Source organism: Cucurbita maxima, unplaced genomic scaffold (genome assembly GCF_002738345.1).
Source record: "Cucurbita maxima cultivar Rimu unplaced genomic scaffold, Cmax_1.0 Cma_Scf00003, whole genome shotgun sequence".
Taxonomy (NCBI): Eukaryota; Viridiplantae; Streptophyta; class Magnoliopsida; order Cucurbitales; family Cucurbitaceae; genus Cucurbita; species Cucurbita maxima.
This window is the reverse complement of record NW_019272019.1, coordinates 6,361,396-6,382,283: the sequence shown is the minus strand read 5'-3', so window position 1 is coordinate 6,382,283 and position 20,888 is coordinate 6,361,396. Positions and strand designations below refer to the sequence as shown.

Genomic DNA, 20,888 nt, shown 5'->3' with positions numbered 1-20,888 from the left:
AAAAAAAAAAAAAAAAAAAAAAAAAAAAAAAAACAAATTCACACACAGACGCAAGAATAATTGAAAACATACACTTGGATGCAAATTGAAGCTGTTTGGATGAAAATTCAAGCTGTTCTCCTTGTTTCCACCGGTTTCCCAATTGCTTGAGAAGAAATGAAGAGCGAAACTACAATGTTACTTTCGAATGACAGAAAAATCATTAATCAAATCAAACATTGGTAGCAAGTACTCACCATTTGGCGAAAGCGAGAACGGCCATCCTGTAATCCGACCAGAGCCGGGGGAAGGCCACGAGAGAAGGATTGCGACTGCATATTCTTAGGGTTTTAGAGCAGAGTTAGCGGTCCTTAAACCCTAAGCCCGCGAAAATGCTTCGGGCATAGGCGTCTTCGCGAGGAGGTTCGAAAACGATGAGGATGCCACGGTCTTAGCCGAAACCATTGGGATTAACGTTTCAGAAATCGCTCTCGTTATGGGCCTCCTAAGGCCCAGCTGAAGCATATTCGGATCCAGCTTAGGCCCGCGATTGTACAGAAATTTGGATTATAAGTTTTTTTTAATTATTTATTAATAAAATATGTTTCCAGGTGGCGTGTAGGTAGGGTATCTCCAGGGTATTGAGCCACGTGTTCTCGCTTGACCAAATCAACGAAATTAACAGATTTTGAATTTGCTAAAAATGGAGAAACTCAGTACTGTCCATGCCTTGTTGTACATTTTTAGCATCCTCTCCTGGGTTTACTCTGGATCATCAACGCATTATTTGATCCCCGAAAGACCCATTTTAAGTGTGGGTCTTTTGGGCTATCAGGCTTCTGGGGTTAAAACTTATTTCTACATCGCATTTTCACTTCTCATGTCGGAATCCGCATAATAAAATCCACACAAACGAGAGAAGGTCGGAGCAGAGTCAGGGAAACAAGATGTTTGGAGAAGACAACAGCATTCCACGATCCAAATTCGGCGGCAACATGGCACATTCCGACCCCAACATTTCGACCACCGTAATCGAAGACGATTTCGCCATGAGAAACAGCAGTGCTTCTGTGGGCGGCCAAGCCTTTTACGACCAGGGTCGTTTGAGTGGTGAAGGATCTCCAATGACAATGTCGCCCTGGAACCAGACCTCCACGTTCGGTAAATCTTCATGGTCCCAAGTGGAGGAAAACAACGACCCACAAAATGCCTTAATTGGCTCGCTGACCCGTGAGGAGGGCCACATCTATTCCTTGGCCGCTTCAGGGGAGCTTCTCTACACTGGCTCTGACAGCAAGAACATCCGAGTTTGGAAGAATTTGAAGGAATACGCTGCATTTAAATCCAGCAGTGGGTTGGTGAAAGCCATTATCATCTCGGGTGAGAGGATTTTCACGGGACACCAAGACGGCAAAATCCGCGTTTGGAAGGTGTCCCAGAAGAACTCAAGTGACCACAAACGAGCTGGTACATTGCCAACACTCAAAGACATTTTCAAAAGCTCCATTAACCCCAGCAATTACGTGGAAGGACGAGGGCGTAGAAGGGCTCTGTGGATCAAGCACTCTGATGCAGTGTCTTGTTTGAGCCTCACTGAGGACAAGCTCCTCTTATACTCTGCTTCGTGGGACAGAACGCTGAAGGTGTGGAGAATTGCAGATTCCAAGTGCTTGGAATCACTGAATGTGCACGACGATGCGGTGAATTCGGTGGTGGCGAGCGTGGAGGGGCTGGTGTTCACAGGCTCGGCGGACGGGACGGTGAAGGTGTGGAAAAGGGAGGCCAAAGGGAAGGCCACAAAGCACACTCTGGTGGAGTCGTTGCTGAAGCAAGATTGTGCAGTGACGGCGCTGGCAGTGACGGCGGACGGATCCGTCGTGTACTGTGGGTCATCTGATGGGATGGTGAATTTCTGGGAGAGGAAAGAGAAGTTGACACACGGTGGTGTTATGAAAGGGCACAAGCTGACTGTGCTGTGCCTGGTAGCGGTTGAGAGCATGGTGTTCAGTGGCTCCGCCGATAAGACCATATGCGTGTGGAGAAGAGAAGGGGCAACCCACACATGTCTGACGGTGCTGACGGGGCACACTGGGCCGGTGAAATGCTTGGCAGTGGAGGAGGACAGTGAGTCCTCGAAGACTGGGGAGAAGCAGTGGATAGCGTACAGTGGAAGCCTCGATAAGTCCATTAAAGTGTGGCGTGTGCCTGAGATGACGATGGATAGGAATGCGGTGGCGATGATGCAGCAGCAGTTTGGGAATGACGCGGACTCGGTGCCATCGGATAGAAGCTTCACCTCTTCCAGAGAACCCAGCATAAGCAAACGGTCATGAATTTGAATGTGGAATGAGAGCCTGAGTGAAATCTTTCAACATTTTGTGATTCTTTTAAGTGTGTGTTTGGCTTGACCCCATGTGTTTTCTGTACCACCAAGCTCACCTTTCTCCCCTTCTGTTGTATATTGTGGAACATTTATAAAGGATCTAACCCTCCGCTTCGTATCATTGCATCTGATCATAAAAGCACATGTTCCATTAAATCCACTCCACCACTTTCTTTTCTGGGTTGTATAACAGTCCAAACCCACTACTATTCGTTTTCTTTTCTGGGTTGTATAACAGTCCAAACCCACTACTATTCGTTCCTTTTTCCAAATCGAGTCTACAGTTTTAAACTACTAGGAAGAGGTTTCTCTACAGTTTTAAACTACTAGGAAGAGGTTTCCACACTCTCATAAAAGAGGTTTCCACACTCTCATAAAAGAGGTTTCCACACTCTCATAAAAGAGGTTTCCACACTCTCATAAAAGAGGTTTCCACACTCTCATAAAAGAGGTTTCCACACTCATAAAATCCGTTCGTTCCCAACCATGGGATCTCACAAGTTCCAAAGTTCAAATCTAAACTAGAGGCTTATGTATAATCACAACTCACAACTCAAATCCATACAGTTAGGATCTTGAGATCCAATCCCTTGGCTGATCTAAGCCTACACGCATGAAATACACTAACACCAAGGAGAGATTAAATATTTTCCATATTTTACAAGTAACACACCTAATTTAGGTGATGACTATGATCATGATCATTTGGAGAAAAAAATGGACAGCAAATGTGAAAGGGGTTTGTCCAGACCTTTCCTATTCAAGACTCAACTGTTGTTTCATTGTGAGAGTGTACGAGTATGGCTTCTTCTTGCTTCGATTGGTTTGTGAGACGTCAAACCATCCAAGTGTGCACTTCTGCAGCCGACTGGATCGAAGTCTAAACCAAGAGGAACAACTGGATCTCCTCCTTCTAGCACTCGAAGAATCTGAAAACGAAATCGACTTGGATGCATCAAACAACCACCATAACAAACGTGCCACAAAAATTGAAAAAATTGAAAACAAACCTTTGACATTGAGGGTCTTGATTCAGGATCTGGACATAGACACAAGGAAGCCGCACGGACCATAGAATGCAGTTGATAACAGAAGTCGGGGGATTGCTCGGATGCTAAGCATGGATCTACCAAATGGTTACTACTAGCTAGTAAATGTTGAATTTGCAACGCAGAGATGGGGTGGAACCATTCTGATATAAATTGTTTTCCCTCTAGACGGTGCAGCTCACAGCTTCTTTTACCACTAATCAACTCTAATAAAACCATGCCAAATGCATATACATCCACTTTTTGTGATACCATACCGCCATTGATGTACTCTGGTGCTAGATACCTGGTTCCAGAAGTAACTAGATGAATCAAATGATTAAAAAAAAAAAAAAAAAAAAAAATTCTTAAGCGTGTGCTTGATAATTATATTGTTCCTGGCTTCTTTTTGTTTCCAAACTCTTGTGTTGTTTAGTGAACAGGCTTAAAAGTTATAACTTTGCATATAAACAGGATGTGGCACTAATACCCTGAAGTTCCAATGACTTGCTCCTCAACACTGGTAGACCATTTAGAATGCCACCTTGCCAGCCCGAAATCAGCAACCTGATGGGATCATAAAGTGAGATCATCTCAGAATGGATGATAGGATGTTCTGGAAAAGAAAATAAATGCTTCAAGACTTAATAAAATCGATATAAAAAATGAAGGTACCATGGGTTCAAAATCATGAGTTAGGAGGATATTGTGAGGTCGCATATCTCTATGCACTATACACCCAACTCTGCAATCTTCGTGAAGATAACGTAAACCCCGTGCTGCTCCTATTGCTATCTTTTGCCTTGAATGCCAATCTAACTGGCTTCTACTCCCTGTCAGTGACTGAAACTTAGAAATTCCATGATTGAAACCTTATAAATTAGAAATAGCAAATAGCCTGTATTCATGATAAACTAGTGAAAATTATGCACATGAAACAACCCAGAAGTATACCATGTAAATGGAAATCCAATGAACCATTGCATATGTACTCATAAACCAATAACCTCATGGTGTCCTCAATACAGAACCCAATCAGCAACACTACATTTCTGTGTTGTGCACAGCTCAACACCCGAACTTCTCGACAAAAATCAGCATCTGCTTGTAAGCCTCCACATTTCAACTGCTTCACAGCTACAACTTGTCCATCTCTCAAGATTCCTCTATGAACAATTCCAAAACCGCCTTCTGCCAAGAAGTTCAAATCCGAAAATCTGTCAGTAGCTTCCTCAAGCTCTTTGAGAGTGAACTGTCTGGGGGGTTTTCCAAAAGCCGGCGCTTTGTGTTGACATAATGAGCACAGAGGAGGGGGTGCAGAGGATGCTCTACCCAAAGAGACAGCATCCCTGATATTTGAGTCCACAATGTAATCCTTTCTCTCAGACTGGTTGAGCCTCATATCTTCAAAAGTCGCACTCTTCTCAAGACTTGTAGGATTACTGAATGGCACCTTGGGAGTTGAAGCAAATTTAAGGAATCTTCTTTTGGACTTGGATAGAGTTTTTCCCTCAGAAAGGTTATGGTTCTGAGAAATCCAATAAACACATTTTTGATTTGAAGCCACAGATGTTGGCGGTAGAGACAGAACTTTTTCTTCCACTGAGTTGGATGATGATACTGAAATGCTTAAATCGTTAGTCTCATTAATCGGCAAGTGATTGCCTTTTAAGTTCCCTTCATATAGAGGGTTTTGCTCATACACAAGGAAAATAGAAGACACTGCATCAGTACCCAATTTTGACCCTTCTTTTGAGGATTTTCTGAATGAGGCACCAGGTTCTTCTTCTGGTCTGCTTGCTAGTGAAGTTGTCTGCTTCATTCTATTTTGTTGACCTTTTCGAACAGGAGACGAATTAGCCGAAAAGAAAGGAGTTTGAGGTTCACTCCAACACTCCAAATTAAGCCTGAGAACTTTCGGTTGAGACCCTTTCATTGTAACAATATTGCAGCTCAGTTCTTCTAGGCAACTTTTTACCTCATTCTTCAATTTCCTGGTCAACAATTAACTCAGGCATTAGATTTGAAACTTGTTTAGTACAATCATCATTTCACGGTACAAAAAGTAGAGCAAATAAAAATCAAAGACGTGACATCATTTAGGAATATAACTGGCGATAAATAAATATTATGGGAAGTTTCAATCCAAAATATATGGATAAGGTCCATAAGTAATAGATCACTGAGCACGAATGCAAATCTTGCATAAAAATATAGAATTAGTTTAAAAATTCTGTTATAAGAGCTGCAGAACAAACTTTCATAGACAACTTGTGATTTACCTGAAGTTCTAAATAATTATGTTCAAAGCACAAGCAAGTGGTCCGCTCAAGTGAAAAGATTATTAATCATAGAATCAGTAAGAAACATAAGAACATCGTACATTCTGATGGTAAATTACCTGTCTAGTACGACCCAGTTAACTCCTTTTAACTTTGCTTCAGCAGCGACAGCTCCTTCCTGTGTTCCTGTGACCACCTTAACTCTCACTTTAACCTGAAAACCAATGGGGGACACATAGTAAGTACCACGATCACTTGTTTTAGTGGACAATTATTACACGGGCGTGCTTGGTATAAAACACTGATGGATGATTGGTCTTCCTACTGGCATTCATCATAATTCATCATAATCATCATCCTACCCTATACAATGTAGTCATCAAGGGACGCTCAATTACACAGATCCGAAGCTCAGTGATATTACCAAACTCTGTAAGACAGCAAGGGAACATACTGGCTTATTTTAAGCTTTGGTCCACGTTACTAAAACAAGTAGCAAAAATTTAACCCCATTGAAGAAGCTGCAAAGAAATGGGAAAAGGTAAAAGAAACCTTTCTCCCACTGTCTTCTTCAAGAGGTCCAATGGTCCCAAAAACACATGTCTTCCAACCTGGCCCTTCAATCATGAACCTAATTAGTGTTTCCCTTAAAACAAATGCAGACTCGCTTCCACCTCCTGGAATCTTCTAAATTCAATGGCACAATCATCAAGCCACAAGGTAAATCAGAAAAGTTTCTTCTTTTTTGTTCGCTACCCAGACAATGACAACTAGCTAAGAAGTGACAGCGTGAAAAATGCACTTAAAACGACGACGTTTAAAGGGCGCAAAGAGTCAATGACAGTAAAAAAGTTTTTTAAGAAAAGACAGAACACCTCAACTTGATTGTGGAAATGAAGCACCATCTGTGAACATGACTCGGAGATCTCATGTACCCGATCCGGCAGATTCTCCTGAACAGCATTCGCACAATCCCCACTCCATCTGTGAAAATTCCAGAACCTTCTGCCTGAACATACAATCACACGCCTTAATCAAGTTAAATTCAATCCAACACGGCAATTTTGTAATCAACCCAGATAAAAACTAATTGCAAGGAATTACAGAATTACCAGTTTTCTCGACGGAGAAGACAGCGAGCAGGGTTATACAGTCACCGGGACGGACCACATGGGTAAGAGCCCAAGCCAGTGCAGTTTTGGAAATCACTCTCTCAGCCTTGATGGCGACGATAACCTTATCCGGCGCGGTTTTGGCACCGGGAGCCTCCTTCAAAGCGGCTTCGACTTGGCCCGGGAACATTTCAGACGCCAAGTTCCGAATGTCCTTACTAAACGTGAAGGCTTTTGAGAACATGAGGGGCAGAACGAGCGTATGAAAATGGATTTGTGTTTAGATATGTCGACAAACAGCAACGTCATGCGGTGGTTGTGACGATGATCCTCAACCGACTACAAGTAAGGGCAAATTCGGCAATTCAACGCTACGCAAAAATTAGTCAATCAAATGGAAACTTGTGATATTTTCTCATTTTGGTACCTAAATTACGGATGAACTCCATACTGATAAATTCTATCTGTGCTGAAATACAATTCTGTCGTCAATTCAAAACTCAAATATGTACGAAAGCACTGGATGAACTCTTCCGTCAACTATTTCTATATTAATTTGTTATATGATCATTTGATTCCGTCAACGCAATGAGAAAACAAGTAGTGGAGTACTGAACATATGAATCTCGGGAATGAGAAAAGAATGACGAGAGAGATGGAACAAAGGTGTATACCTACGTGATAGAAAGTGCTGGAACAATTGGCTGCAGTTGCTCCACGCAGCTAACTTCAAAACCAGTGCGATCAAGTGAAAGAGTGGAAACGCATTGATGGGGAATTACGGAAGAGACGGCGTCGTATTGTTTGCAAATGCCAGCGCGAAACAGAGGACGGAGTTGCTGATCGGAAAATTGATCGCCGCCGTTGATTAATTGCAAGAGAAAGAAGAGGGACAGAGAGACAGAGAGAGATGAAGAGTTTTGGATGTGTGCGCGGTAGCAATTAGCGAAGAACAGTAAGCAAATTGACTCGCGGGCTTTTGGACGTTTTGGCGATCCGGCTCTGCAGCCATTGAATCTCTTTAAATAGGGATTTTAAATTATATATATCGTATCAATTATTACTCCAAAATTTTAACACGTTAATTAATTTTTGTTAATAAAATCCACAAACTCACCAATTTTAATAAAATCAACCTTTAAGCAAAATTAAGTTGGGTAAGTGCAAAGAGTAATAAATAAATTAAAAAAAAAACAAAATTTAGTTTTAACGTCCTTTTTCTTTGAATTTTTTTCGAATTTATGCTGTTTTATAATTATTTCTAGCAATCTTTAGAACAAATGTTTATTGAAGGTTAAAATTATAACGTGGGAATTAATTTGATAAAATTGAAAATTTAGAGTAGAAATTTTAACAATTTTATTATTTTCTCTGCTTTTAACGTGAAATAATAAAAATGAGAAAATAATTAAATTAGTGAATGAATTTGAAATTAAAGGAGAAAGAAAAAGAGAAAAAGGAAAGGAAATGAAAAGAGTTGAAGGGATAAAGAAAAGTGTTGGACAAATTTGAAAACTTGAAGAGGGAGTGAAAAGTGAGGCAAATCGTCAAAGATGTGGCCATGTCTGGCGCCGCTGGCGAGGCGAGAGAGACTGAGATGCTCTGCTGGTCGGCCTTCGACGGTGGCCCTATAGCCCATCACAATGGGTCCATGGGGACCGCCTTCGCCTTTGGTGCCACCCAATTCAGCCTTCTTTTTCACCGTCTCCGATGCTTCTTCATTCAATCCAAAATTAAAACATACCAAATGTTCTTTTTTTTTTTCTTCTTTTCTGCACTTTGCTTTGGACTTTGGGAACCAATTCATGCCATAATTGCCAAATGAATTAAAGAGTTCCCCAGCCATTGAACTTTATCGGGAATCGAAACTCAATGCCATCGTTGCTGTCGATCGAAGGATTCAGATTCAGTTCATAGCTTGGAAGTTCAAACCCCACAAAATATTATATACAAAAAAGGGACACCAAGTCTTGTCCACAAAAATTGGGATTTGGGAGATATCATTGGCTGTGTTATTAGTAGTAAAAAGAAGAATCATGTGACCAGCAGTAATCAGCAAATTCAATGGGCCTCTCCATTAGATATGGACATAGACAAAGTTGGAGCGATGTTTAAATTCTAAATCAACATTGTTAGTATTCTCATAGCTCAAACTGATTAATGTCATGAATTTAGGGGGAGGGAGGGAAAATGAATTGAATGTAAAGGGAAAAAGAAAGAAAAAAAAAAGTTAAAGATGACATTTTTTATTGTAGCAAATTTTCATCACGCCTTTAGTTGCAAAATTTTAAAAATTTAAAAATAATAATAATTTTATTTTCTTTAAGGTGAAATATTAACCAAGAGCATCTCGTTGCCTTTTCTTCTTTTTGTGAGCTGGGTTCATATATTTTGAAATTGGATTAATATGGAATTTCTCTACACTAACGTGGAGTGGGAAGAGAAAAATTTAAAATAAAGGCCATCAAATTTGAACCCGAAAACACGTTAGTCGTCCTTGTGGGGTCAAATCACTCGGTGCGGGGTCAAAGTGGGATATGAGAAAAATCCAGTAACTATAATTTAATACTAAATATTATCTCATTTAAATGTTTGAGAGGTTTGATTAATCTAAATACCTCTAGATATTTACTTATAATAAAATATTAAATATGATATGTATGGTAAACTATAATTTAGTACTAAATATCTTTGATAGTTACCCATTTTTATTTATTTTATAATATTTTTTCCTAAAGTTTATGGAGTGATTTCGTAAATGTACAAACTCTTACCAATAATATAATCCTTACTTTTATAAAGCTTGTAACATAAAAGAAACGTTAAAAAGGACAGTGATATCTACTTTATTAGGCTTAGATAATTATTTATTTAAAGGATTATATTTTAGTGGAATTCGTCACCTACTTTGACAATAATTGAGATTACAGTACTAAAATTTTCTTACAAAAAAGTAAATTTTATTGATTAACACTAAATTTATGTTAATAATTGTCACACCAATAACAATAACATTGTACAATATTTTTATTTATTAATAATTGTCACACCAATAACGAACACTATACAATATTTTTATTTATTGTTCCCGACTTAATTTTAAAATTAATCATGAACTTTATTCGACAGACAGGACTTAAAACAATTTCAAGCGGAGTTTTTCTAAAAATAATAAATCCAAAACCCTCTTCCATGTCCAATAATTCTTCAGATAGTCTATCAATTTCAAATTCATGAAGTAGACTTGCAAGAGTAAGATGCACAAGTTGAAGGGCAAATGACATTCCAGGACACATCCGCCTACCCTTTCCAAATGGCATTAGTTGCATATTTTGTCCTTGCATATCAAACTTTGTGTCGTTGGTTAAGAATCTTTCTGGACGAAATTCACACGGATCCTCCCAAACAAGTGGGTCTTTTTGCAGTTTTTGAACATTCACTAAAAGGCGTGTCCTTGCAGGAATATGATAGCCTGAAACCATACAATCTTCTATAGATTCATGAGGGATTAAAAGCGGCGCGGCAGGATATAAACGCAATGTCTCCTTCACAATGGCTTGGAAATATATCAGATTTTTTAAGTCGGCCTCTTTTACTTGTCTTGATGTTCCAACTTTTTCATCTAATTCAAGTTGGGCCTTCTTAAGTGTTTCTTGATTGTTGAGGAGTAGGGAAAGAGCCCATGTCGTAGCAATCATAGTAGTGTATCCACCCAACATCATCGACTACACAATATCATAATTTAATTTGTTATTTAGTAAGAGTTGGTTCATGTAAGGAATGGGTTTTGAATACATAGGCTTACCAAACAAGTAGCTTTGGTGATTGTATCAGCATCAAAACCACATAACCCTCCGTCGTCGTCGACAGCAGAAAGCATGGCATCCATGAAGTCTTGCTCCTCTGTTTCCACTCCACCTTCACCCCAATTCTTCTTCTTCTCTCGATGCTCTTTGATCCATTTACTAAGCATCTCATCAAGCACCTTAGCCGTCTTATTCATGGCCTTCTTATGCCCTCCCAAATCCAACCAACTTAGGCACGAAAACGAATCTGAAGGAACAAATGCCCCAAACAGTTCAAAAAAAGCCCTCAACGCCTCTCTGTACTGCTCCGCACCACTGCCTTCGAAAACAGCGCTGAATCGGTTTCCGACCACCATCCTAAATATTGTATTCAAACTTACATCCCCAAACCACGTCCTCATCTCAACCCTCACTTTCCCACCGGACCCTTTATTTCTGCTGTCGGCACATAACTCATACAATTTCTTGATCGAATTTTGAACCTCACATATTCTAATGTGTTGGAGCTGCTCGAGGCGATGGTTCGTCAACAGTTCAAGCGTGGCTAGTTTGCGCACTTTGCGCCAGTATGGACCGTAGGGGCTAATTCCCAAGGCTGCGTAGTTGTAGCCGAGCAGCTCTGAGGCAACAACTTTTGAGCGGGAAGCGAAAATTCTGTCGTTTGTGGTGAAACACTCTCGCGCTATTTCCCAACTGCTCACGACAAGGGCTGTGTTCATGCCCAATCTTAAGGTAAAAATAGGTCCGTAGGCGTCGGCCATTTTGGCTAATGTTATGTGAGTTGGCTCTGTTGCACTTAGTTTATGGAGGTGGCCGATCAGTGGCAAACGACCGGCGGCTTCAGGTGGAAGTGTCTTGTTGGTGAGGTGAGCGGCGGATCTCGGAGAAGCTATACGAAAGAGAGCATAGAGAAGGAGGAGAAGGGCGAAGATTGCAGGTAAGATGTGAGTAATTTCCATTTGTGGTGGGCGTGGGTATTCTAGTTTGGAGGATGTATATCAGATCTATTGTTATTTGGGCAGCCTCAATGGACATGGGATATTAATAGTAGTGTGGTCATTTTGATCCTATTACATTGTTACATCAACAATAATGTTACCAATTATTATTATATATATTAACCACAAATTGTTACCTTTATTTTATTTTATGGGAAATTTTTATGGTTGTTTAATAGCCCGACAATCTTTTTTTTTTCTTTTGTCGTTACAATAATGAGAGTTATTTGGAAAACTTTACATCATGGATCATTATTGATGGTAATCTTTTTCATTCTATTTTGTTTTTTTAGTATGATATTTAATACATAAAATAAACGTTTGGTAATATATAAAATAAAGAAATTGATCTCGAGCGGTTTATCATTATTGACATGAAATATTTAAAAATACGTATTTAATTTAACTGTTCATAGCTTCCTTCCATTTCTTCTCCTTTGTCGCTTCTTCTTAGACAATTGTATCACTTTCCATAAAGAATGCAAAATAATCACTATCATTCATAGTCCATCTCATAATCAATCATCCAATTTGGTCTCTTTCTTGTTCTTGAATTTCTTTGATTATGATCATGATCTTCTTCTACTCGTTCTTCTTATTGAGATTGTGATGAGCTCTCTCCATGCTCATAGTGAGGCTGAATAAGGGCTTCAGTTTGTTCTTCAAGATCTATAAGAATTTGCTGATTCACGGTGATCTTTTCTTCAAGATCTACACTTCAAACTCTTGTCCTCAAGCTTCTTCCTTTTCTCATCATGAACGTGTGCATATGCTATGCACCCAAAGATTCTAAAGTGGTCTACTGCAGGTTTTCTTCCGCTCTATGCTTCTTGTGGAGTCATATCTCTAACAAAAAAAGGTAGGGCTCCGGTTTAGAATGTGAACGGACCACACGGCAGCTTCTGGCCATAATTCCTTCGGGACTTCTCCTTTATTTAGTAAACTTCAAACCATGTTGAGAATGATTCTGTTTTTCCTTTCGGCCACACCATTTTGTTGTGGTGTATATGTTGTTGTTAACTGCCTCCTTATGCCCTTTTCTTCACAAAATTTAATAAACCCGTTCGAGCATAACTCTCCACCTCTGTCAGTTCTTAAAGCCTTGACTCTTTTTCCCGTTTCCGTCTTCACAAAAATTTTTGAAACAATCAAAGGCTTCTGATTTGGCGTGCAAGAAATAAGTCCATGTTTTTCGACTAAAATTATCGATGAGGGTCATGTGATTTGATGCTGGAGAGATGGGACCACATATGTCTCAATGAATCAACTCCAAAATCGTTTAAGCTATTCTTGATTTTCTAGATGGAAAAGAATTTCTTTCATGTTTTGCTACTACACAACTCTCTCAAATTTCTGTTGGAGGAGTAATATCTGGCAACCCAGTTACCATCTTCTTTGAATACAACGTCTCTAATCCTTTGAAGTGTAGATGACCATACCTAAAATGTCAAAGCTAGGTGGTATCTTTTTTCTTCACCATCAAACTTTTGGCGACGATATTTAATGTCAACAGATATAGACGGTTGGTGGTCATCTTCATCTTAGCAATCGATCCTCTTTTGGAGTCATAAATCTCACGTTCAACATTTTGGAATGTGATCACATACCCCTTTTCTTGTAAGGGACCAATGCTAAGTAAGTTGATCTTCAGATCAGGAATGTAGAATACATTAGAAATAGACTCTACAAAGCCATTTCTAGTCGTGATATCTAGAGTTCATTTCCCCATCACTTGGATAGTTGAATTGTTGCCAAGAGAAACCGTAGTATGAAAATTTTCATCCAGAAGAATTCCTTACAACCTGTCATATGGTTGTTGCATCTAGAGTCTACGACCCATACACCTTGATCTGCAACCTTCATAGCATGGAATGACATTAACAATGTTTCTTTTCTCCTCTTCACAAAATTGGATTGATCTCTTTTCTTCTTTTGGCGCCTGATATAGCATTCATTTTTGTAATGTCCAAGGGGTCCACATTTGTAGCATTCCACCTTAGACTTGTCAAAGTGTCTCTTGCCTTTGTTGTCATAATCGTTTCTGACTAGATCTGCTGACCTGCCAACATCTCACTTCTTTCTCGACTGCCTCTCCCACGACCTCTACCTCTTCTTTGCCCTCTACCTCTAGGGCTTGAGGTTTCACCTGGTGTGAATATCTTTAAGGCTGCCATCTCCTCTATTGCACTTGTATGATTGAGTCTCTATTCATGTACTAACAGGGAGCTTTGGAGTTCATCTATTTGCATCTCTTCGACATTGTTTGCTTCTTCGATAGAACATACAATGTAATCGAACTTTGGAGTTAGTGATCGCAAAATCTTTTCTACAACCGTAACATCCGTGATTGAATCACCATGCATCCTCATTTTACTTGCAAGACTCATAACCTTGTTTCCATTTTATTTATTATCCTTGATCCGGATAGCAAGCAAACTGTAAGGCCCACTCGACCTGTATAAAATCAGGTATTTCAATTCCCAAATTTGTAGTAGCTTCTTGCATTTGGAGAATTTCAAAGTCTCTTCTAACAGCTTGAAGTTGAGCACGCTTTTCTCTCGTTGAGCCTTGATACTTTCTCCTCATAGAATCCCAAACTTCCATGGATGTCTTCTTTTGAAGCATTGTTTTCAAGATAGTCCTATCAATGGACTGAAATAAATAGTTCTTGACCTTCAGGTCCTTCAACTTCGATACTGCCAACAGTTGCTGTTGACCAGCTGAGAATACCTCGCCTTCATTTGGCTCTTCATAATCCGTCTCCACCATATCAAAAAACTCATTTGATCTGAGAAAATTTTCCATTCACGTAGCTCTCAACTTATTTTTCTGTTGCCATTCTATCGCTCTAATACCAGTTGTTGGTGACAAAAAAATTTGAAGTGAGATTGAGAGGAGGAGTAATTTGAATGATGGAAAGGGAGGTCATTTTATAGGAGGGGATTTCATTGCTTCCTTGTGGATGAAATTGCTTTCACTTCCTAGGGGATCTTCTTTCTTATATTTCTACATCTAGGATCTGACTTGTATCATTGATACTACTAGGAATGGAATCATTATGGCAAGGAAAAGTTTAATTCAGAGGGAGAAGAAGAGGCAAAAATTGGAACAAAAATATCATTTGATTCGTCAATCCTTAAAAAAAGAAATAAGCAAAGTTCCATCGTTGAGTGAGAAATGGGAAATTCATGGAAAGTTACAATCCCCACCGCGTAATAGTGCACCCACACGTCTTCATCGACGTTGTTTTTTAACTGGAAGACCGAGAGCTAACGATCGAGACTTTGGGCTATCTGACGTAGTGACTAAATTCAAATTACTACTTTTTCTATTATTAGCTTCTACAAAAACACGGGCGGCTTCAGGTGGAAGTGTGTTGTTGGTAGGATGGGCGCGGGGTCTCTGAGATGTAATACGAAAGAGTGCATAGAGAAAAAGGAGAAGGGCGAAGGTTGTAGCTAAGGTGTGAGTAAGTTCCATTTGTGGTTGGAGTGATTTTTGCAGTTTGGAAGGCAAGTCTGGGAAGGATTTATAACAGATTTATTGGATTGAAGTGGTCGTAAATGAATAATAAAAATCTTCTAACTTCAAAATTTTAGTTTTATGAAAATTATTTGTTATTAGTATACATAATTTTAGAAATTTCAAAAACATCAACTTCAACTCTTCTTTATTAATACTCATACTTCAAAAATATAGGTTTCATCTTTCAAAGTATTAATTAATGACTATTAATCTTTTCTTAAATTAAAAAAATGCAGTATCCACACAAAACGGTGAGTATTAAGTTTAATTAATAATTTGACACCCTCCTCAACCAACAAATTTCTATAAAATCAAGATCGTAACATTACAAACAATAGATTCAAATTTCTGATGATAGATATTTTAGGTACCAAAAAAGAATTATAGTCCAAAAAGCAATGTTAACTTGACTTGTGGCATTCCTTCTCTTCTAATTAATGGTAAGAGTTGATGTTGATCCCTATAATGGATTGACTTTGGTTCATTGAGTGGGTATCAAAATTGGTGGTTCGACATTCGATATGACCGACTTTGGTTCATTGAGTGGGTATCAAGATTGGTGGTTCGACCTTCGATACTTCTGGTCATAGACATAATGTTGTTGGTTTATGGTTTGCTTTATGGTTTAAATTTGAGTGAGGGAGACTACATTTCTCTTAAAGGTGGAGTTTCATGCATAACAAAAATGGTAAAAAGAGAGGTGGAAAGAAAGAACACGTATGCCATTTTGGCTAACTTTATCTACAAGTTGGGTCTCCTGCATTTAACAGGTGGAGGTGATCAATCACCGGCCAAGTTGGGTCTCCGGCATACATACAAATTGATTTGATTTTTGTAATTTTTCACTGCAAAAACATAAAATAAAGTAATTATATTATAATCATACTAAATTTATGTCACAACAATAGCCCCTCTTTACTATACCTTTACTTATAGTTTCGTTTATTGCCACGATTTCAAAATCATTCATAAACTTGATTTGTTAGGCGAGGACTTAAAACAACTTCAAGTGGAGTTTTTCTTGAGACAGTTGATCCAAAACCCTCTTCCATGTCAAGTAATTTTTCGGATGGCCTCTCAATTTCAAATTTCTGAAGTAGATTTGCAAGGATAAAATGCATAAATCGAAGGGCAAACAGGATTCCAGGACACATTCTTCGACCACTTCCAAATGGCATTAGTTGCTGATTTTGTCCTCTCATGTCAAACTTTGTGTCGCTTGTTAAGAATCTTTCTGGACGAAATTCACAAGGATTCTCCCAAATAAGTGGATCTTTGTGCAGCTTTTGAACATTCACTATAAGACGTGTCCTTGCTGGAATATGATAACCTAAAACTGTACAATCTTCTACAGATTCATGAGGGATTAGTAACGGCGCGGCAGGATATAAACGCAATGTCTCCTTCATAATGGCTTGGAGATACAATAGATTTTTGACATCGGATTCTTTCACTTGTCTTGATCTTCCAACTTTTTCATCTAATTCAAGTTGTACCTTCCTGAGTGCTTCTGGATGGTTGAGGAGTAGAGAAAGAGCCCATGTCATAGTAATTATTGTAGTGTCGGATGCACCCAATATGATGGCCTACATCATATCATAATTTATTTTATTATTCCATCTCAACTAAGGAGAAAATAAGAATTGAATCCGAATAAAATTGAAATGTAAATATATGCTTACAAAACAAGTGGCTTTGGTGACTGTATCCGCATCAAAACCACATAACCCTCCGTCGTCGCCGACAGCAGAAAGCATGACATCCATGAAATCTTGCTCCTTTGTGTCCACTCCACCTTCACCCCAATTCTTCTTCTTCTCTCGATGTTCTTCGATCCATTTACTAAGCATTTCGTCAAGCACCTTGGCGGTCTTGTTCATGGCCCTCTTATACCCTCCCACATCCAACCAACTTAGACATGGGAACGAATCTGAAGGAACAAATGCCCCAAACAGTTCAAAAACATCCCTCAATGCTCGTCGGTACTGCTCCCCACCACTGCCTTCGAAAACAGCGCTGAATCGCTTTCCCACCACCATCCTAAATATTGTATTCAGACTTACATCCCCAAACCACTTCCTCATCTCAACCCTCACTTTCCCACCTGATCCCTTACTTGTGCTGTCGGCGCATAACTCATACAGTTTCTTGATCGAACTTTGAACCTCGGATATTCTAATGTGTTGGAGCTGCTCGAGGCGATGGTTTGTCAAGAGTTCAAGCGTGGCTAGTTTGCGCACATGGCGCCAGTATGGACCGTATGGGCTAATCGCCATCATTGCGCTGTTGTAGCCGAGCAGCTCTGGGGCTAAACCCTTTGGGCGGGATGCGAAAATTGTGTCGTTTGTGGTGAAGCACTCTCGCGCTATTTCCCAACTGCTCACGACAAGGGCTGTGTTCATGCCCAATCTTAAGGTAAAGATAGGTCCGTAGACGTCGGCCATTTTGGCCAAGGTTATGTGAGTTGGCTCTGTTGCACTTAGTTTATGGAGGTGGCCGATCAGTGGCAAACGACCGGCGGCTTCAGGTGGAAGTGTCTTGTTGGTGCGGTTAGCGGCGGATCTCGGAGAAGCTATACGAAAGAGAGCATAGAGAAGGAGGAGAAGGGCGAAGATTGCAAGCGGCGGATCTCGGAGAAGCTATACGAAAGAGAGCATAGAGAAGGAGGAGAAGGGCGAAGATTGCAGGTAAGATGTGAGTAATTTCCATTTGTGGTGGGCGTGGGTATTCTAGTTTGGAGGATGTATATCAGATCTATTGTTATTTGGGCAGCCTCAATGGACANACAGGATTCCAGGACACATTCTTCGACCACTTCCAAATGGCATTAGTTGCTGATTTTGTCCTCTCATGTCAAACTTTGTGTCGCTTGTTAAGAATCTTTCTGGACGAAATTCACAAGGATTCTCCCAAATAAGTGGATCTTTGTGCAGCTTTTGAACATTCACTATAAGACGTGTCCTTGCTGGAATATGATAACCTAAAACTGTACAATCTTCTACAGATTCATGAGGGATTAGTAACGGCGCGGCAGGATATAAACGCAATGTCTCCTTCATAATGGCTTGGAGATACAATAGATTTTTGACATCCGATTCTTTCACTTGTCTTGATCTTCCAACTTTTTCATCTAATTCAAGTTGTACCTTCCTGAGTGCTTCTGGATGGTTGAGGAGTAGAGAAAGAGCCCATGTCATAGTAATTATTGTAGTGTCGGATGCACCCAATATGATGGCCTACATCATATCATAATTTATTTTATTATTCCATCTCAACTAAGGAGAAAATAAGAATTGAATCCGAATAAAATTGAAATGTAAATATATGCTTACAAAACAAGTGGCTTTGGTGACTGTATCCGCATCAAAACCACATAACCCTCCGTCGTCGCCGACAGCAGAAAGCATGACATCCATGAAATCTTGCTCCTTTGTGTCCACTCCACCTTCACCCCAATTCTTCTTCTTCTCTCGATGTTCTTCGATCCATTTACTAAGCATTTCGTCAAGCACCTTGGCGGTCTTGTTCATGGCCCTCTTATACCCTCCCACATCCAACCAACTTAGACATGGGAACGAATCTGAAGGAACAAATGCCCCAAACAGTTCAAAAACATCCCTCAATGCTCGTCGGTACTGCTCCCCACCACTGCCTTCGAAAACAGCGCTGAATCGCTTTCCCACCACCATCCTAAATATTGTATTCAGACTTACATCCCCAAACCACTTCCTCATCTCAACCCTCACTTTCCCACCTGATCCCTTACTTGTGCTGTCGGCGCATAACTCATACAGTTTCTTGATCGAACTTTGAACCTCGGATATTCTAATGTGTTGGAGCTGCTCGAGGCGATGGTTTGTCAAGAGTTCAAGCGTGGCTAGTTTGCGCACATGGCGCCAGTATGGACCGTATGGGCTAATCGCCATCATTGCGCTGTTGTAGCCGAGCAGCTCTGGGGCTAAACCCTTTGGGCGGGATGCGAAAATTGTGTCGTTTGTGGTGAAGCACTCTCGCGCTATTTCCCAACTGCTCACGACAAGGGCTGTGTTCATGCCCAATCTTAAGGTAAAGATAGGTCCGTAGACGTCGGCCATTTTGGCCAAGGTTATGTGAGTTGGCTCTGTTGCACTTAGTTTATGGAGGTGGCCGATCAGTGGCAAACGACCGGCGGCTTCAGGTGGAAGTGTCTTGTTGGTGCGGTTAGCGGCGGATCTCGGAGAAGCTATACGAAAGAGAGCATAGAGAAGGAGGAGAAGGGCGAAGATTGCAGGTAAGATGTGAGTAATTTCCATTTGTGGTGGGCGTGGGTATTCTAGTTTGGAGGATGTATATCAGATCTATTGTTATTTGGGCAGCCTCAATGGACATGGGATATTAATAGTAGTGTGGTCATTTTGATCCTATTACATTGTTACATCAACAATAATTTTCCCAATTATTGTTTATATATATTAATCACAAATTATTACTTTTAATTGATTTTATGGGGAACTTTTATGGCTGTGAATAGCCCAACAATCTTCTTTTTTTCTTTTTCTGTTGTCATTATAATAATGATGGTTTGAAAACTTTGCATTTGGATCATTATTGATACTAATCTTTTTCAATCTATTCACTCTTTTACTATGACATTAATGATTAATAATACATAAACATTAATTAGTTTAGTTAATGTACAATAATTTCTTAGTTATTTCGGGACATATTATGAAGCAATAAAGCAAGATTCACGAGTATTTTCAAGAACAATGATACATAATGCATGAGAATGAGCAAAATTTGTACGAAGAAGAAAGGTAAGAGTGATTTTCATCATTATCGACCTTTATGTCGACGATATCATTCATAATATCTCTTCTAACTGTGTTTGGATAAATTTAAGTTTTAAGGATGAATAAATTTGAGATGTCACTATTTTCTTCGTCTATAAATATATCAAATTATTGAAAATGAATTTATGATTAAATTTAGTATGCTCAATTGTAACCCGGCACCCATAATATTAATGAGAAATTACAACATGAAGGAGTAGAAATGACATATATTAGAAGGTTCAGAAGCTTGGTTGGCGGATTGTTTACTTAACACACACAATCCGACATCAAAGTTCCATTATGGCGTCATAGCAAGAAAAATCTTGTGAATGTGAAAAAACTTATACGCTAGAGTACTTCAAAGGAGTCTTGCCAACTAAGGTTTCTACTTTCTTACCCTCGTATCTATTGCTTTCTTTTAATTCTTAGTAAAATAAAAACAGTTTTCAATGCTTCCGCTATATGGACGAAGAGTTCATTCCCTCCAACACTATCAACTTCAGAAATATGTTGTTGTAACGTGTCCAGAAGAATGTTAACTAATCTTTAACAAAAACAAAAAGAGCAACAAACATATGTTGTGATAACAAACCAATTATCTGTCATTGATCAAAACATTATTATAACATGATTATATGCGTGCCTTTGTTGTCTCTGAAGAAATTATGTTGAAGTACTTAATACCGCCATTGAACAACCAAGAGATATACTCACTTAAGCTTTATTGAAAGAGAAGTTGTGTTACTAAGGTTTTATAAAACGGAGAAGTTATACTAAGATTAACAACTCCTAGTCGAATACAACTCATAAATATGGATAGGTAGGCATGGAGTTAAGACAACTTCAAGTGGAGTTTTTTTTAAGATTGGTCAATCCCGTACTCTCTTCCATGTCGAGCGGTTCTTCAACCCATGTAGCAAGTTTGCAAGCATGAGATGCATTATTTGAAGGGCGAATGAGA

The 20,888-nt window shown here is 39.5% G+C and overlaps 5 protein-coding genes across 9 annotated transcripts in view; 1 reads left to right on the top strand and 4 right to left on the bottom strand.

Annotated features, from left to right (window-relative positions):
- The window catches only part of LOC111473667, a 2,047-nt gene extending 1,604 nt beyond the window's left edge, over positions 1–443 (bottom strand). Inside the window, exons 1-2 of the mRNA XM_023119135.1 lie at positions 237–443; positions 73–145 (exon numbers count right to left, since the gene is read on the bottom strand). Coding sequence (XP_022974903.1) covers positions 73–145; positions 237–317 — 154 coding nt within the window. The 5' untranslated portion in view covers positions 318–443. The remainder of the gene's footprint in view (positions 1–72; positions 146–236) is intronic.
- A 159-nt stretch (positions 444–602) lies between these two features.
- Positions 603–2,312, top strand: LOC111476390 (protein JINGUBANG-like). Its single transcript, XM_023120029.1, has one exon. The coding sequence runs from the start codon at positions 927–929 to the stop codon at positions 2,310–2,312; it is 1,386 nt and encodes a 461-aa protein (XP_022975797.1). The 5' UTR covers positions 603–926.
- A 559-nt stretch (positions 2,313–2,871) lies between these two features.
- LOC111473643 (inactive protein kinase SELMODRAFT_444075-like) lies at positions 2,872–7,785 on the bottom strand. 4 transcript variants are annotated; one of them, XM_023119113.1, is made up of 10 exons: positions 7,459–7,785; positions 7,212–7,253; positions 6,785–7,123; positions 6,548–6,681; positions 5,792–5,886; positions 4,345–5,384; positions 4,066–4,223; positions 3,881–3,957; positions 3,373–3,697; positions 2,872–3,291 (listed from the first exon to the last, which is right to left on the bottom strand). In XM_023119113.1, the coding sequence occupies exons 3-10, from the start codon at positions 7,026–7,028 to the stop codon at positions 3,142–3,144; spliced, it is 2,223 nt and encodes a 740-aa protein (XP_022974881.1). In that variant the 5' UTR covers positions 7,029–7,123; positions 7,212–7,253; positions 7,459–7,785; the 3' UTR covers positions 2,872–3,141. The 4 variants fall into 4 exon arrangements, with proteins under 4 accessions (XP_022974881.1, XP_022974898.1, XP_022974873.1 ...); XM_023119130.1 differs by lacking the exon at positions 7,212–7,253 and having other exon boundaries at positions 4,345–5,010; positions 5,125–5,384; XM_023119105.1 differs by lacking the exon at positions 7,212–7,253.
- Positions 7,786–9,842: 2,057 nt separating this feature from the next.
- Positions 9,843–11,589, bottom strand: LOC111476805 (cytochrome P450 CYP82D47-like). Of its 2 annotated transcripts, XM_023120619.1 has the most exons (3): positions 10,590–11,589; positions 9,898–10,509; positions 9,843–9,867 (listed from the first exon to the last, which is right to left on the bottom strand). In XM_023120619.1, the coding sequence occupies exons 1-3, from the start codon at positions 11,547–11,549 to the stop codon at positions 9,847–9,849; spliced, it is 1,593 nt and encodes a 530-aa protein (XP_022976387.1). In that variant the 5' UTR covers positions 11,550–11,589; the 3' UTR covers positions 9,843–9,846. The 2 variants fall into 2 exon arrangements, with proteins under 2 accessions (XP_022976387.1, XP_022976386.1); XM_023120618.1 differs by having other exon boundaries at positions 9,844–10,509.
- A 4,411-nt stretch (positions 11,590–16,000) lies between these two features.
- Positions 16,001–19,445, bottom strand: LOC111476389 (cytochrome P450 82A3-like). Its single transcript, XM_023120028.1, has 4 exons — positions 18,446–19,445; positions 17,897–18,349; positions 16,796–17,752; positions 16,001–16,699 (listed from the first exon to the last, which is right to left on the bottom strand). Exons 1-4 carry the CDS (start codon positions 19,403–19,405, stop codon positions 16,076–16,078), a joined length of 2,994 nt encoding a protein of 997 aa, XP_022975796.1. The 5' UTR covers positions 19,406–19,445; the 3' UTR covers positions 16,001–16,075.
- Positions 19,446–20,888: the final 1,443 nt, after the last annotated feature.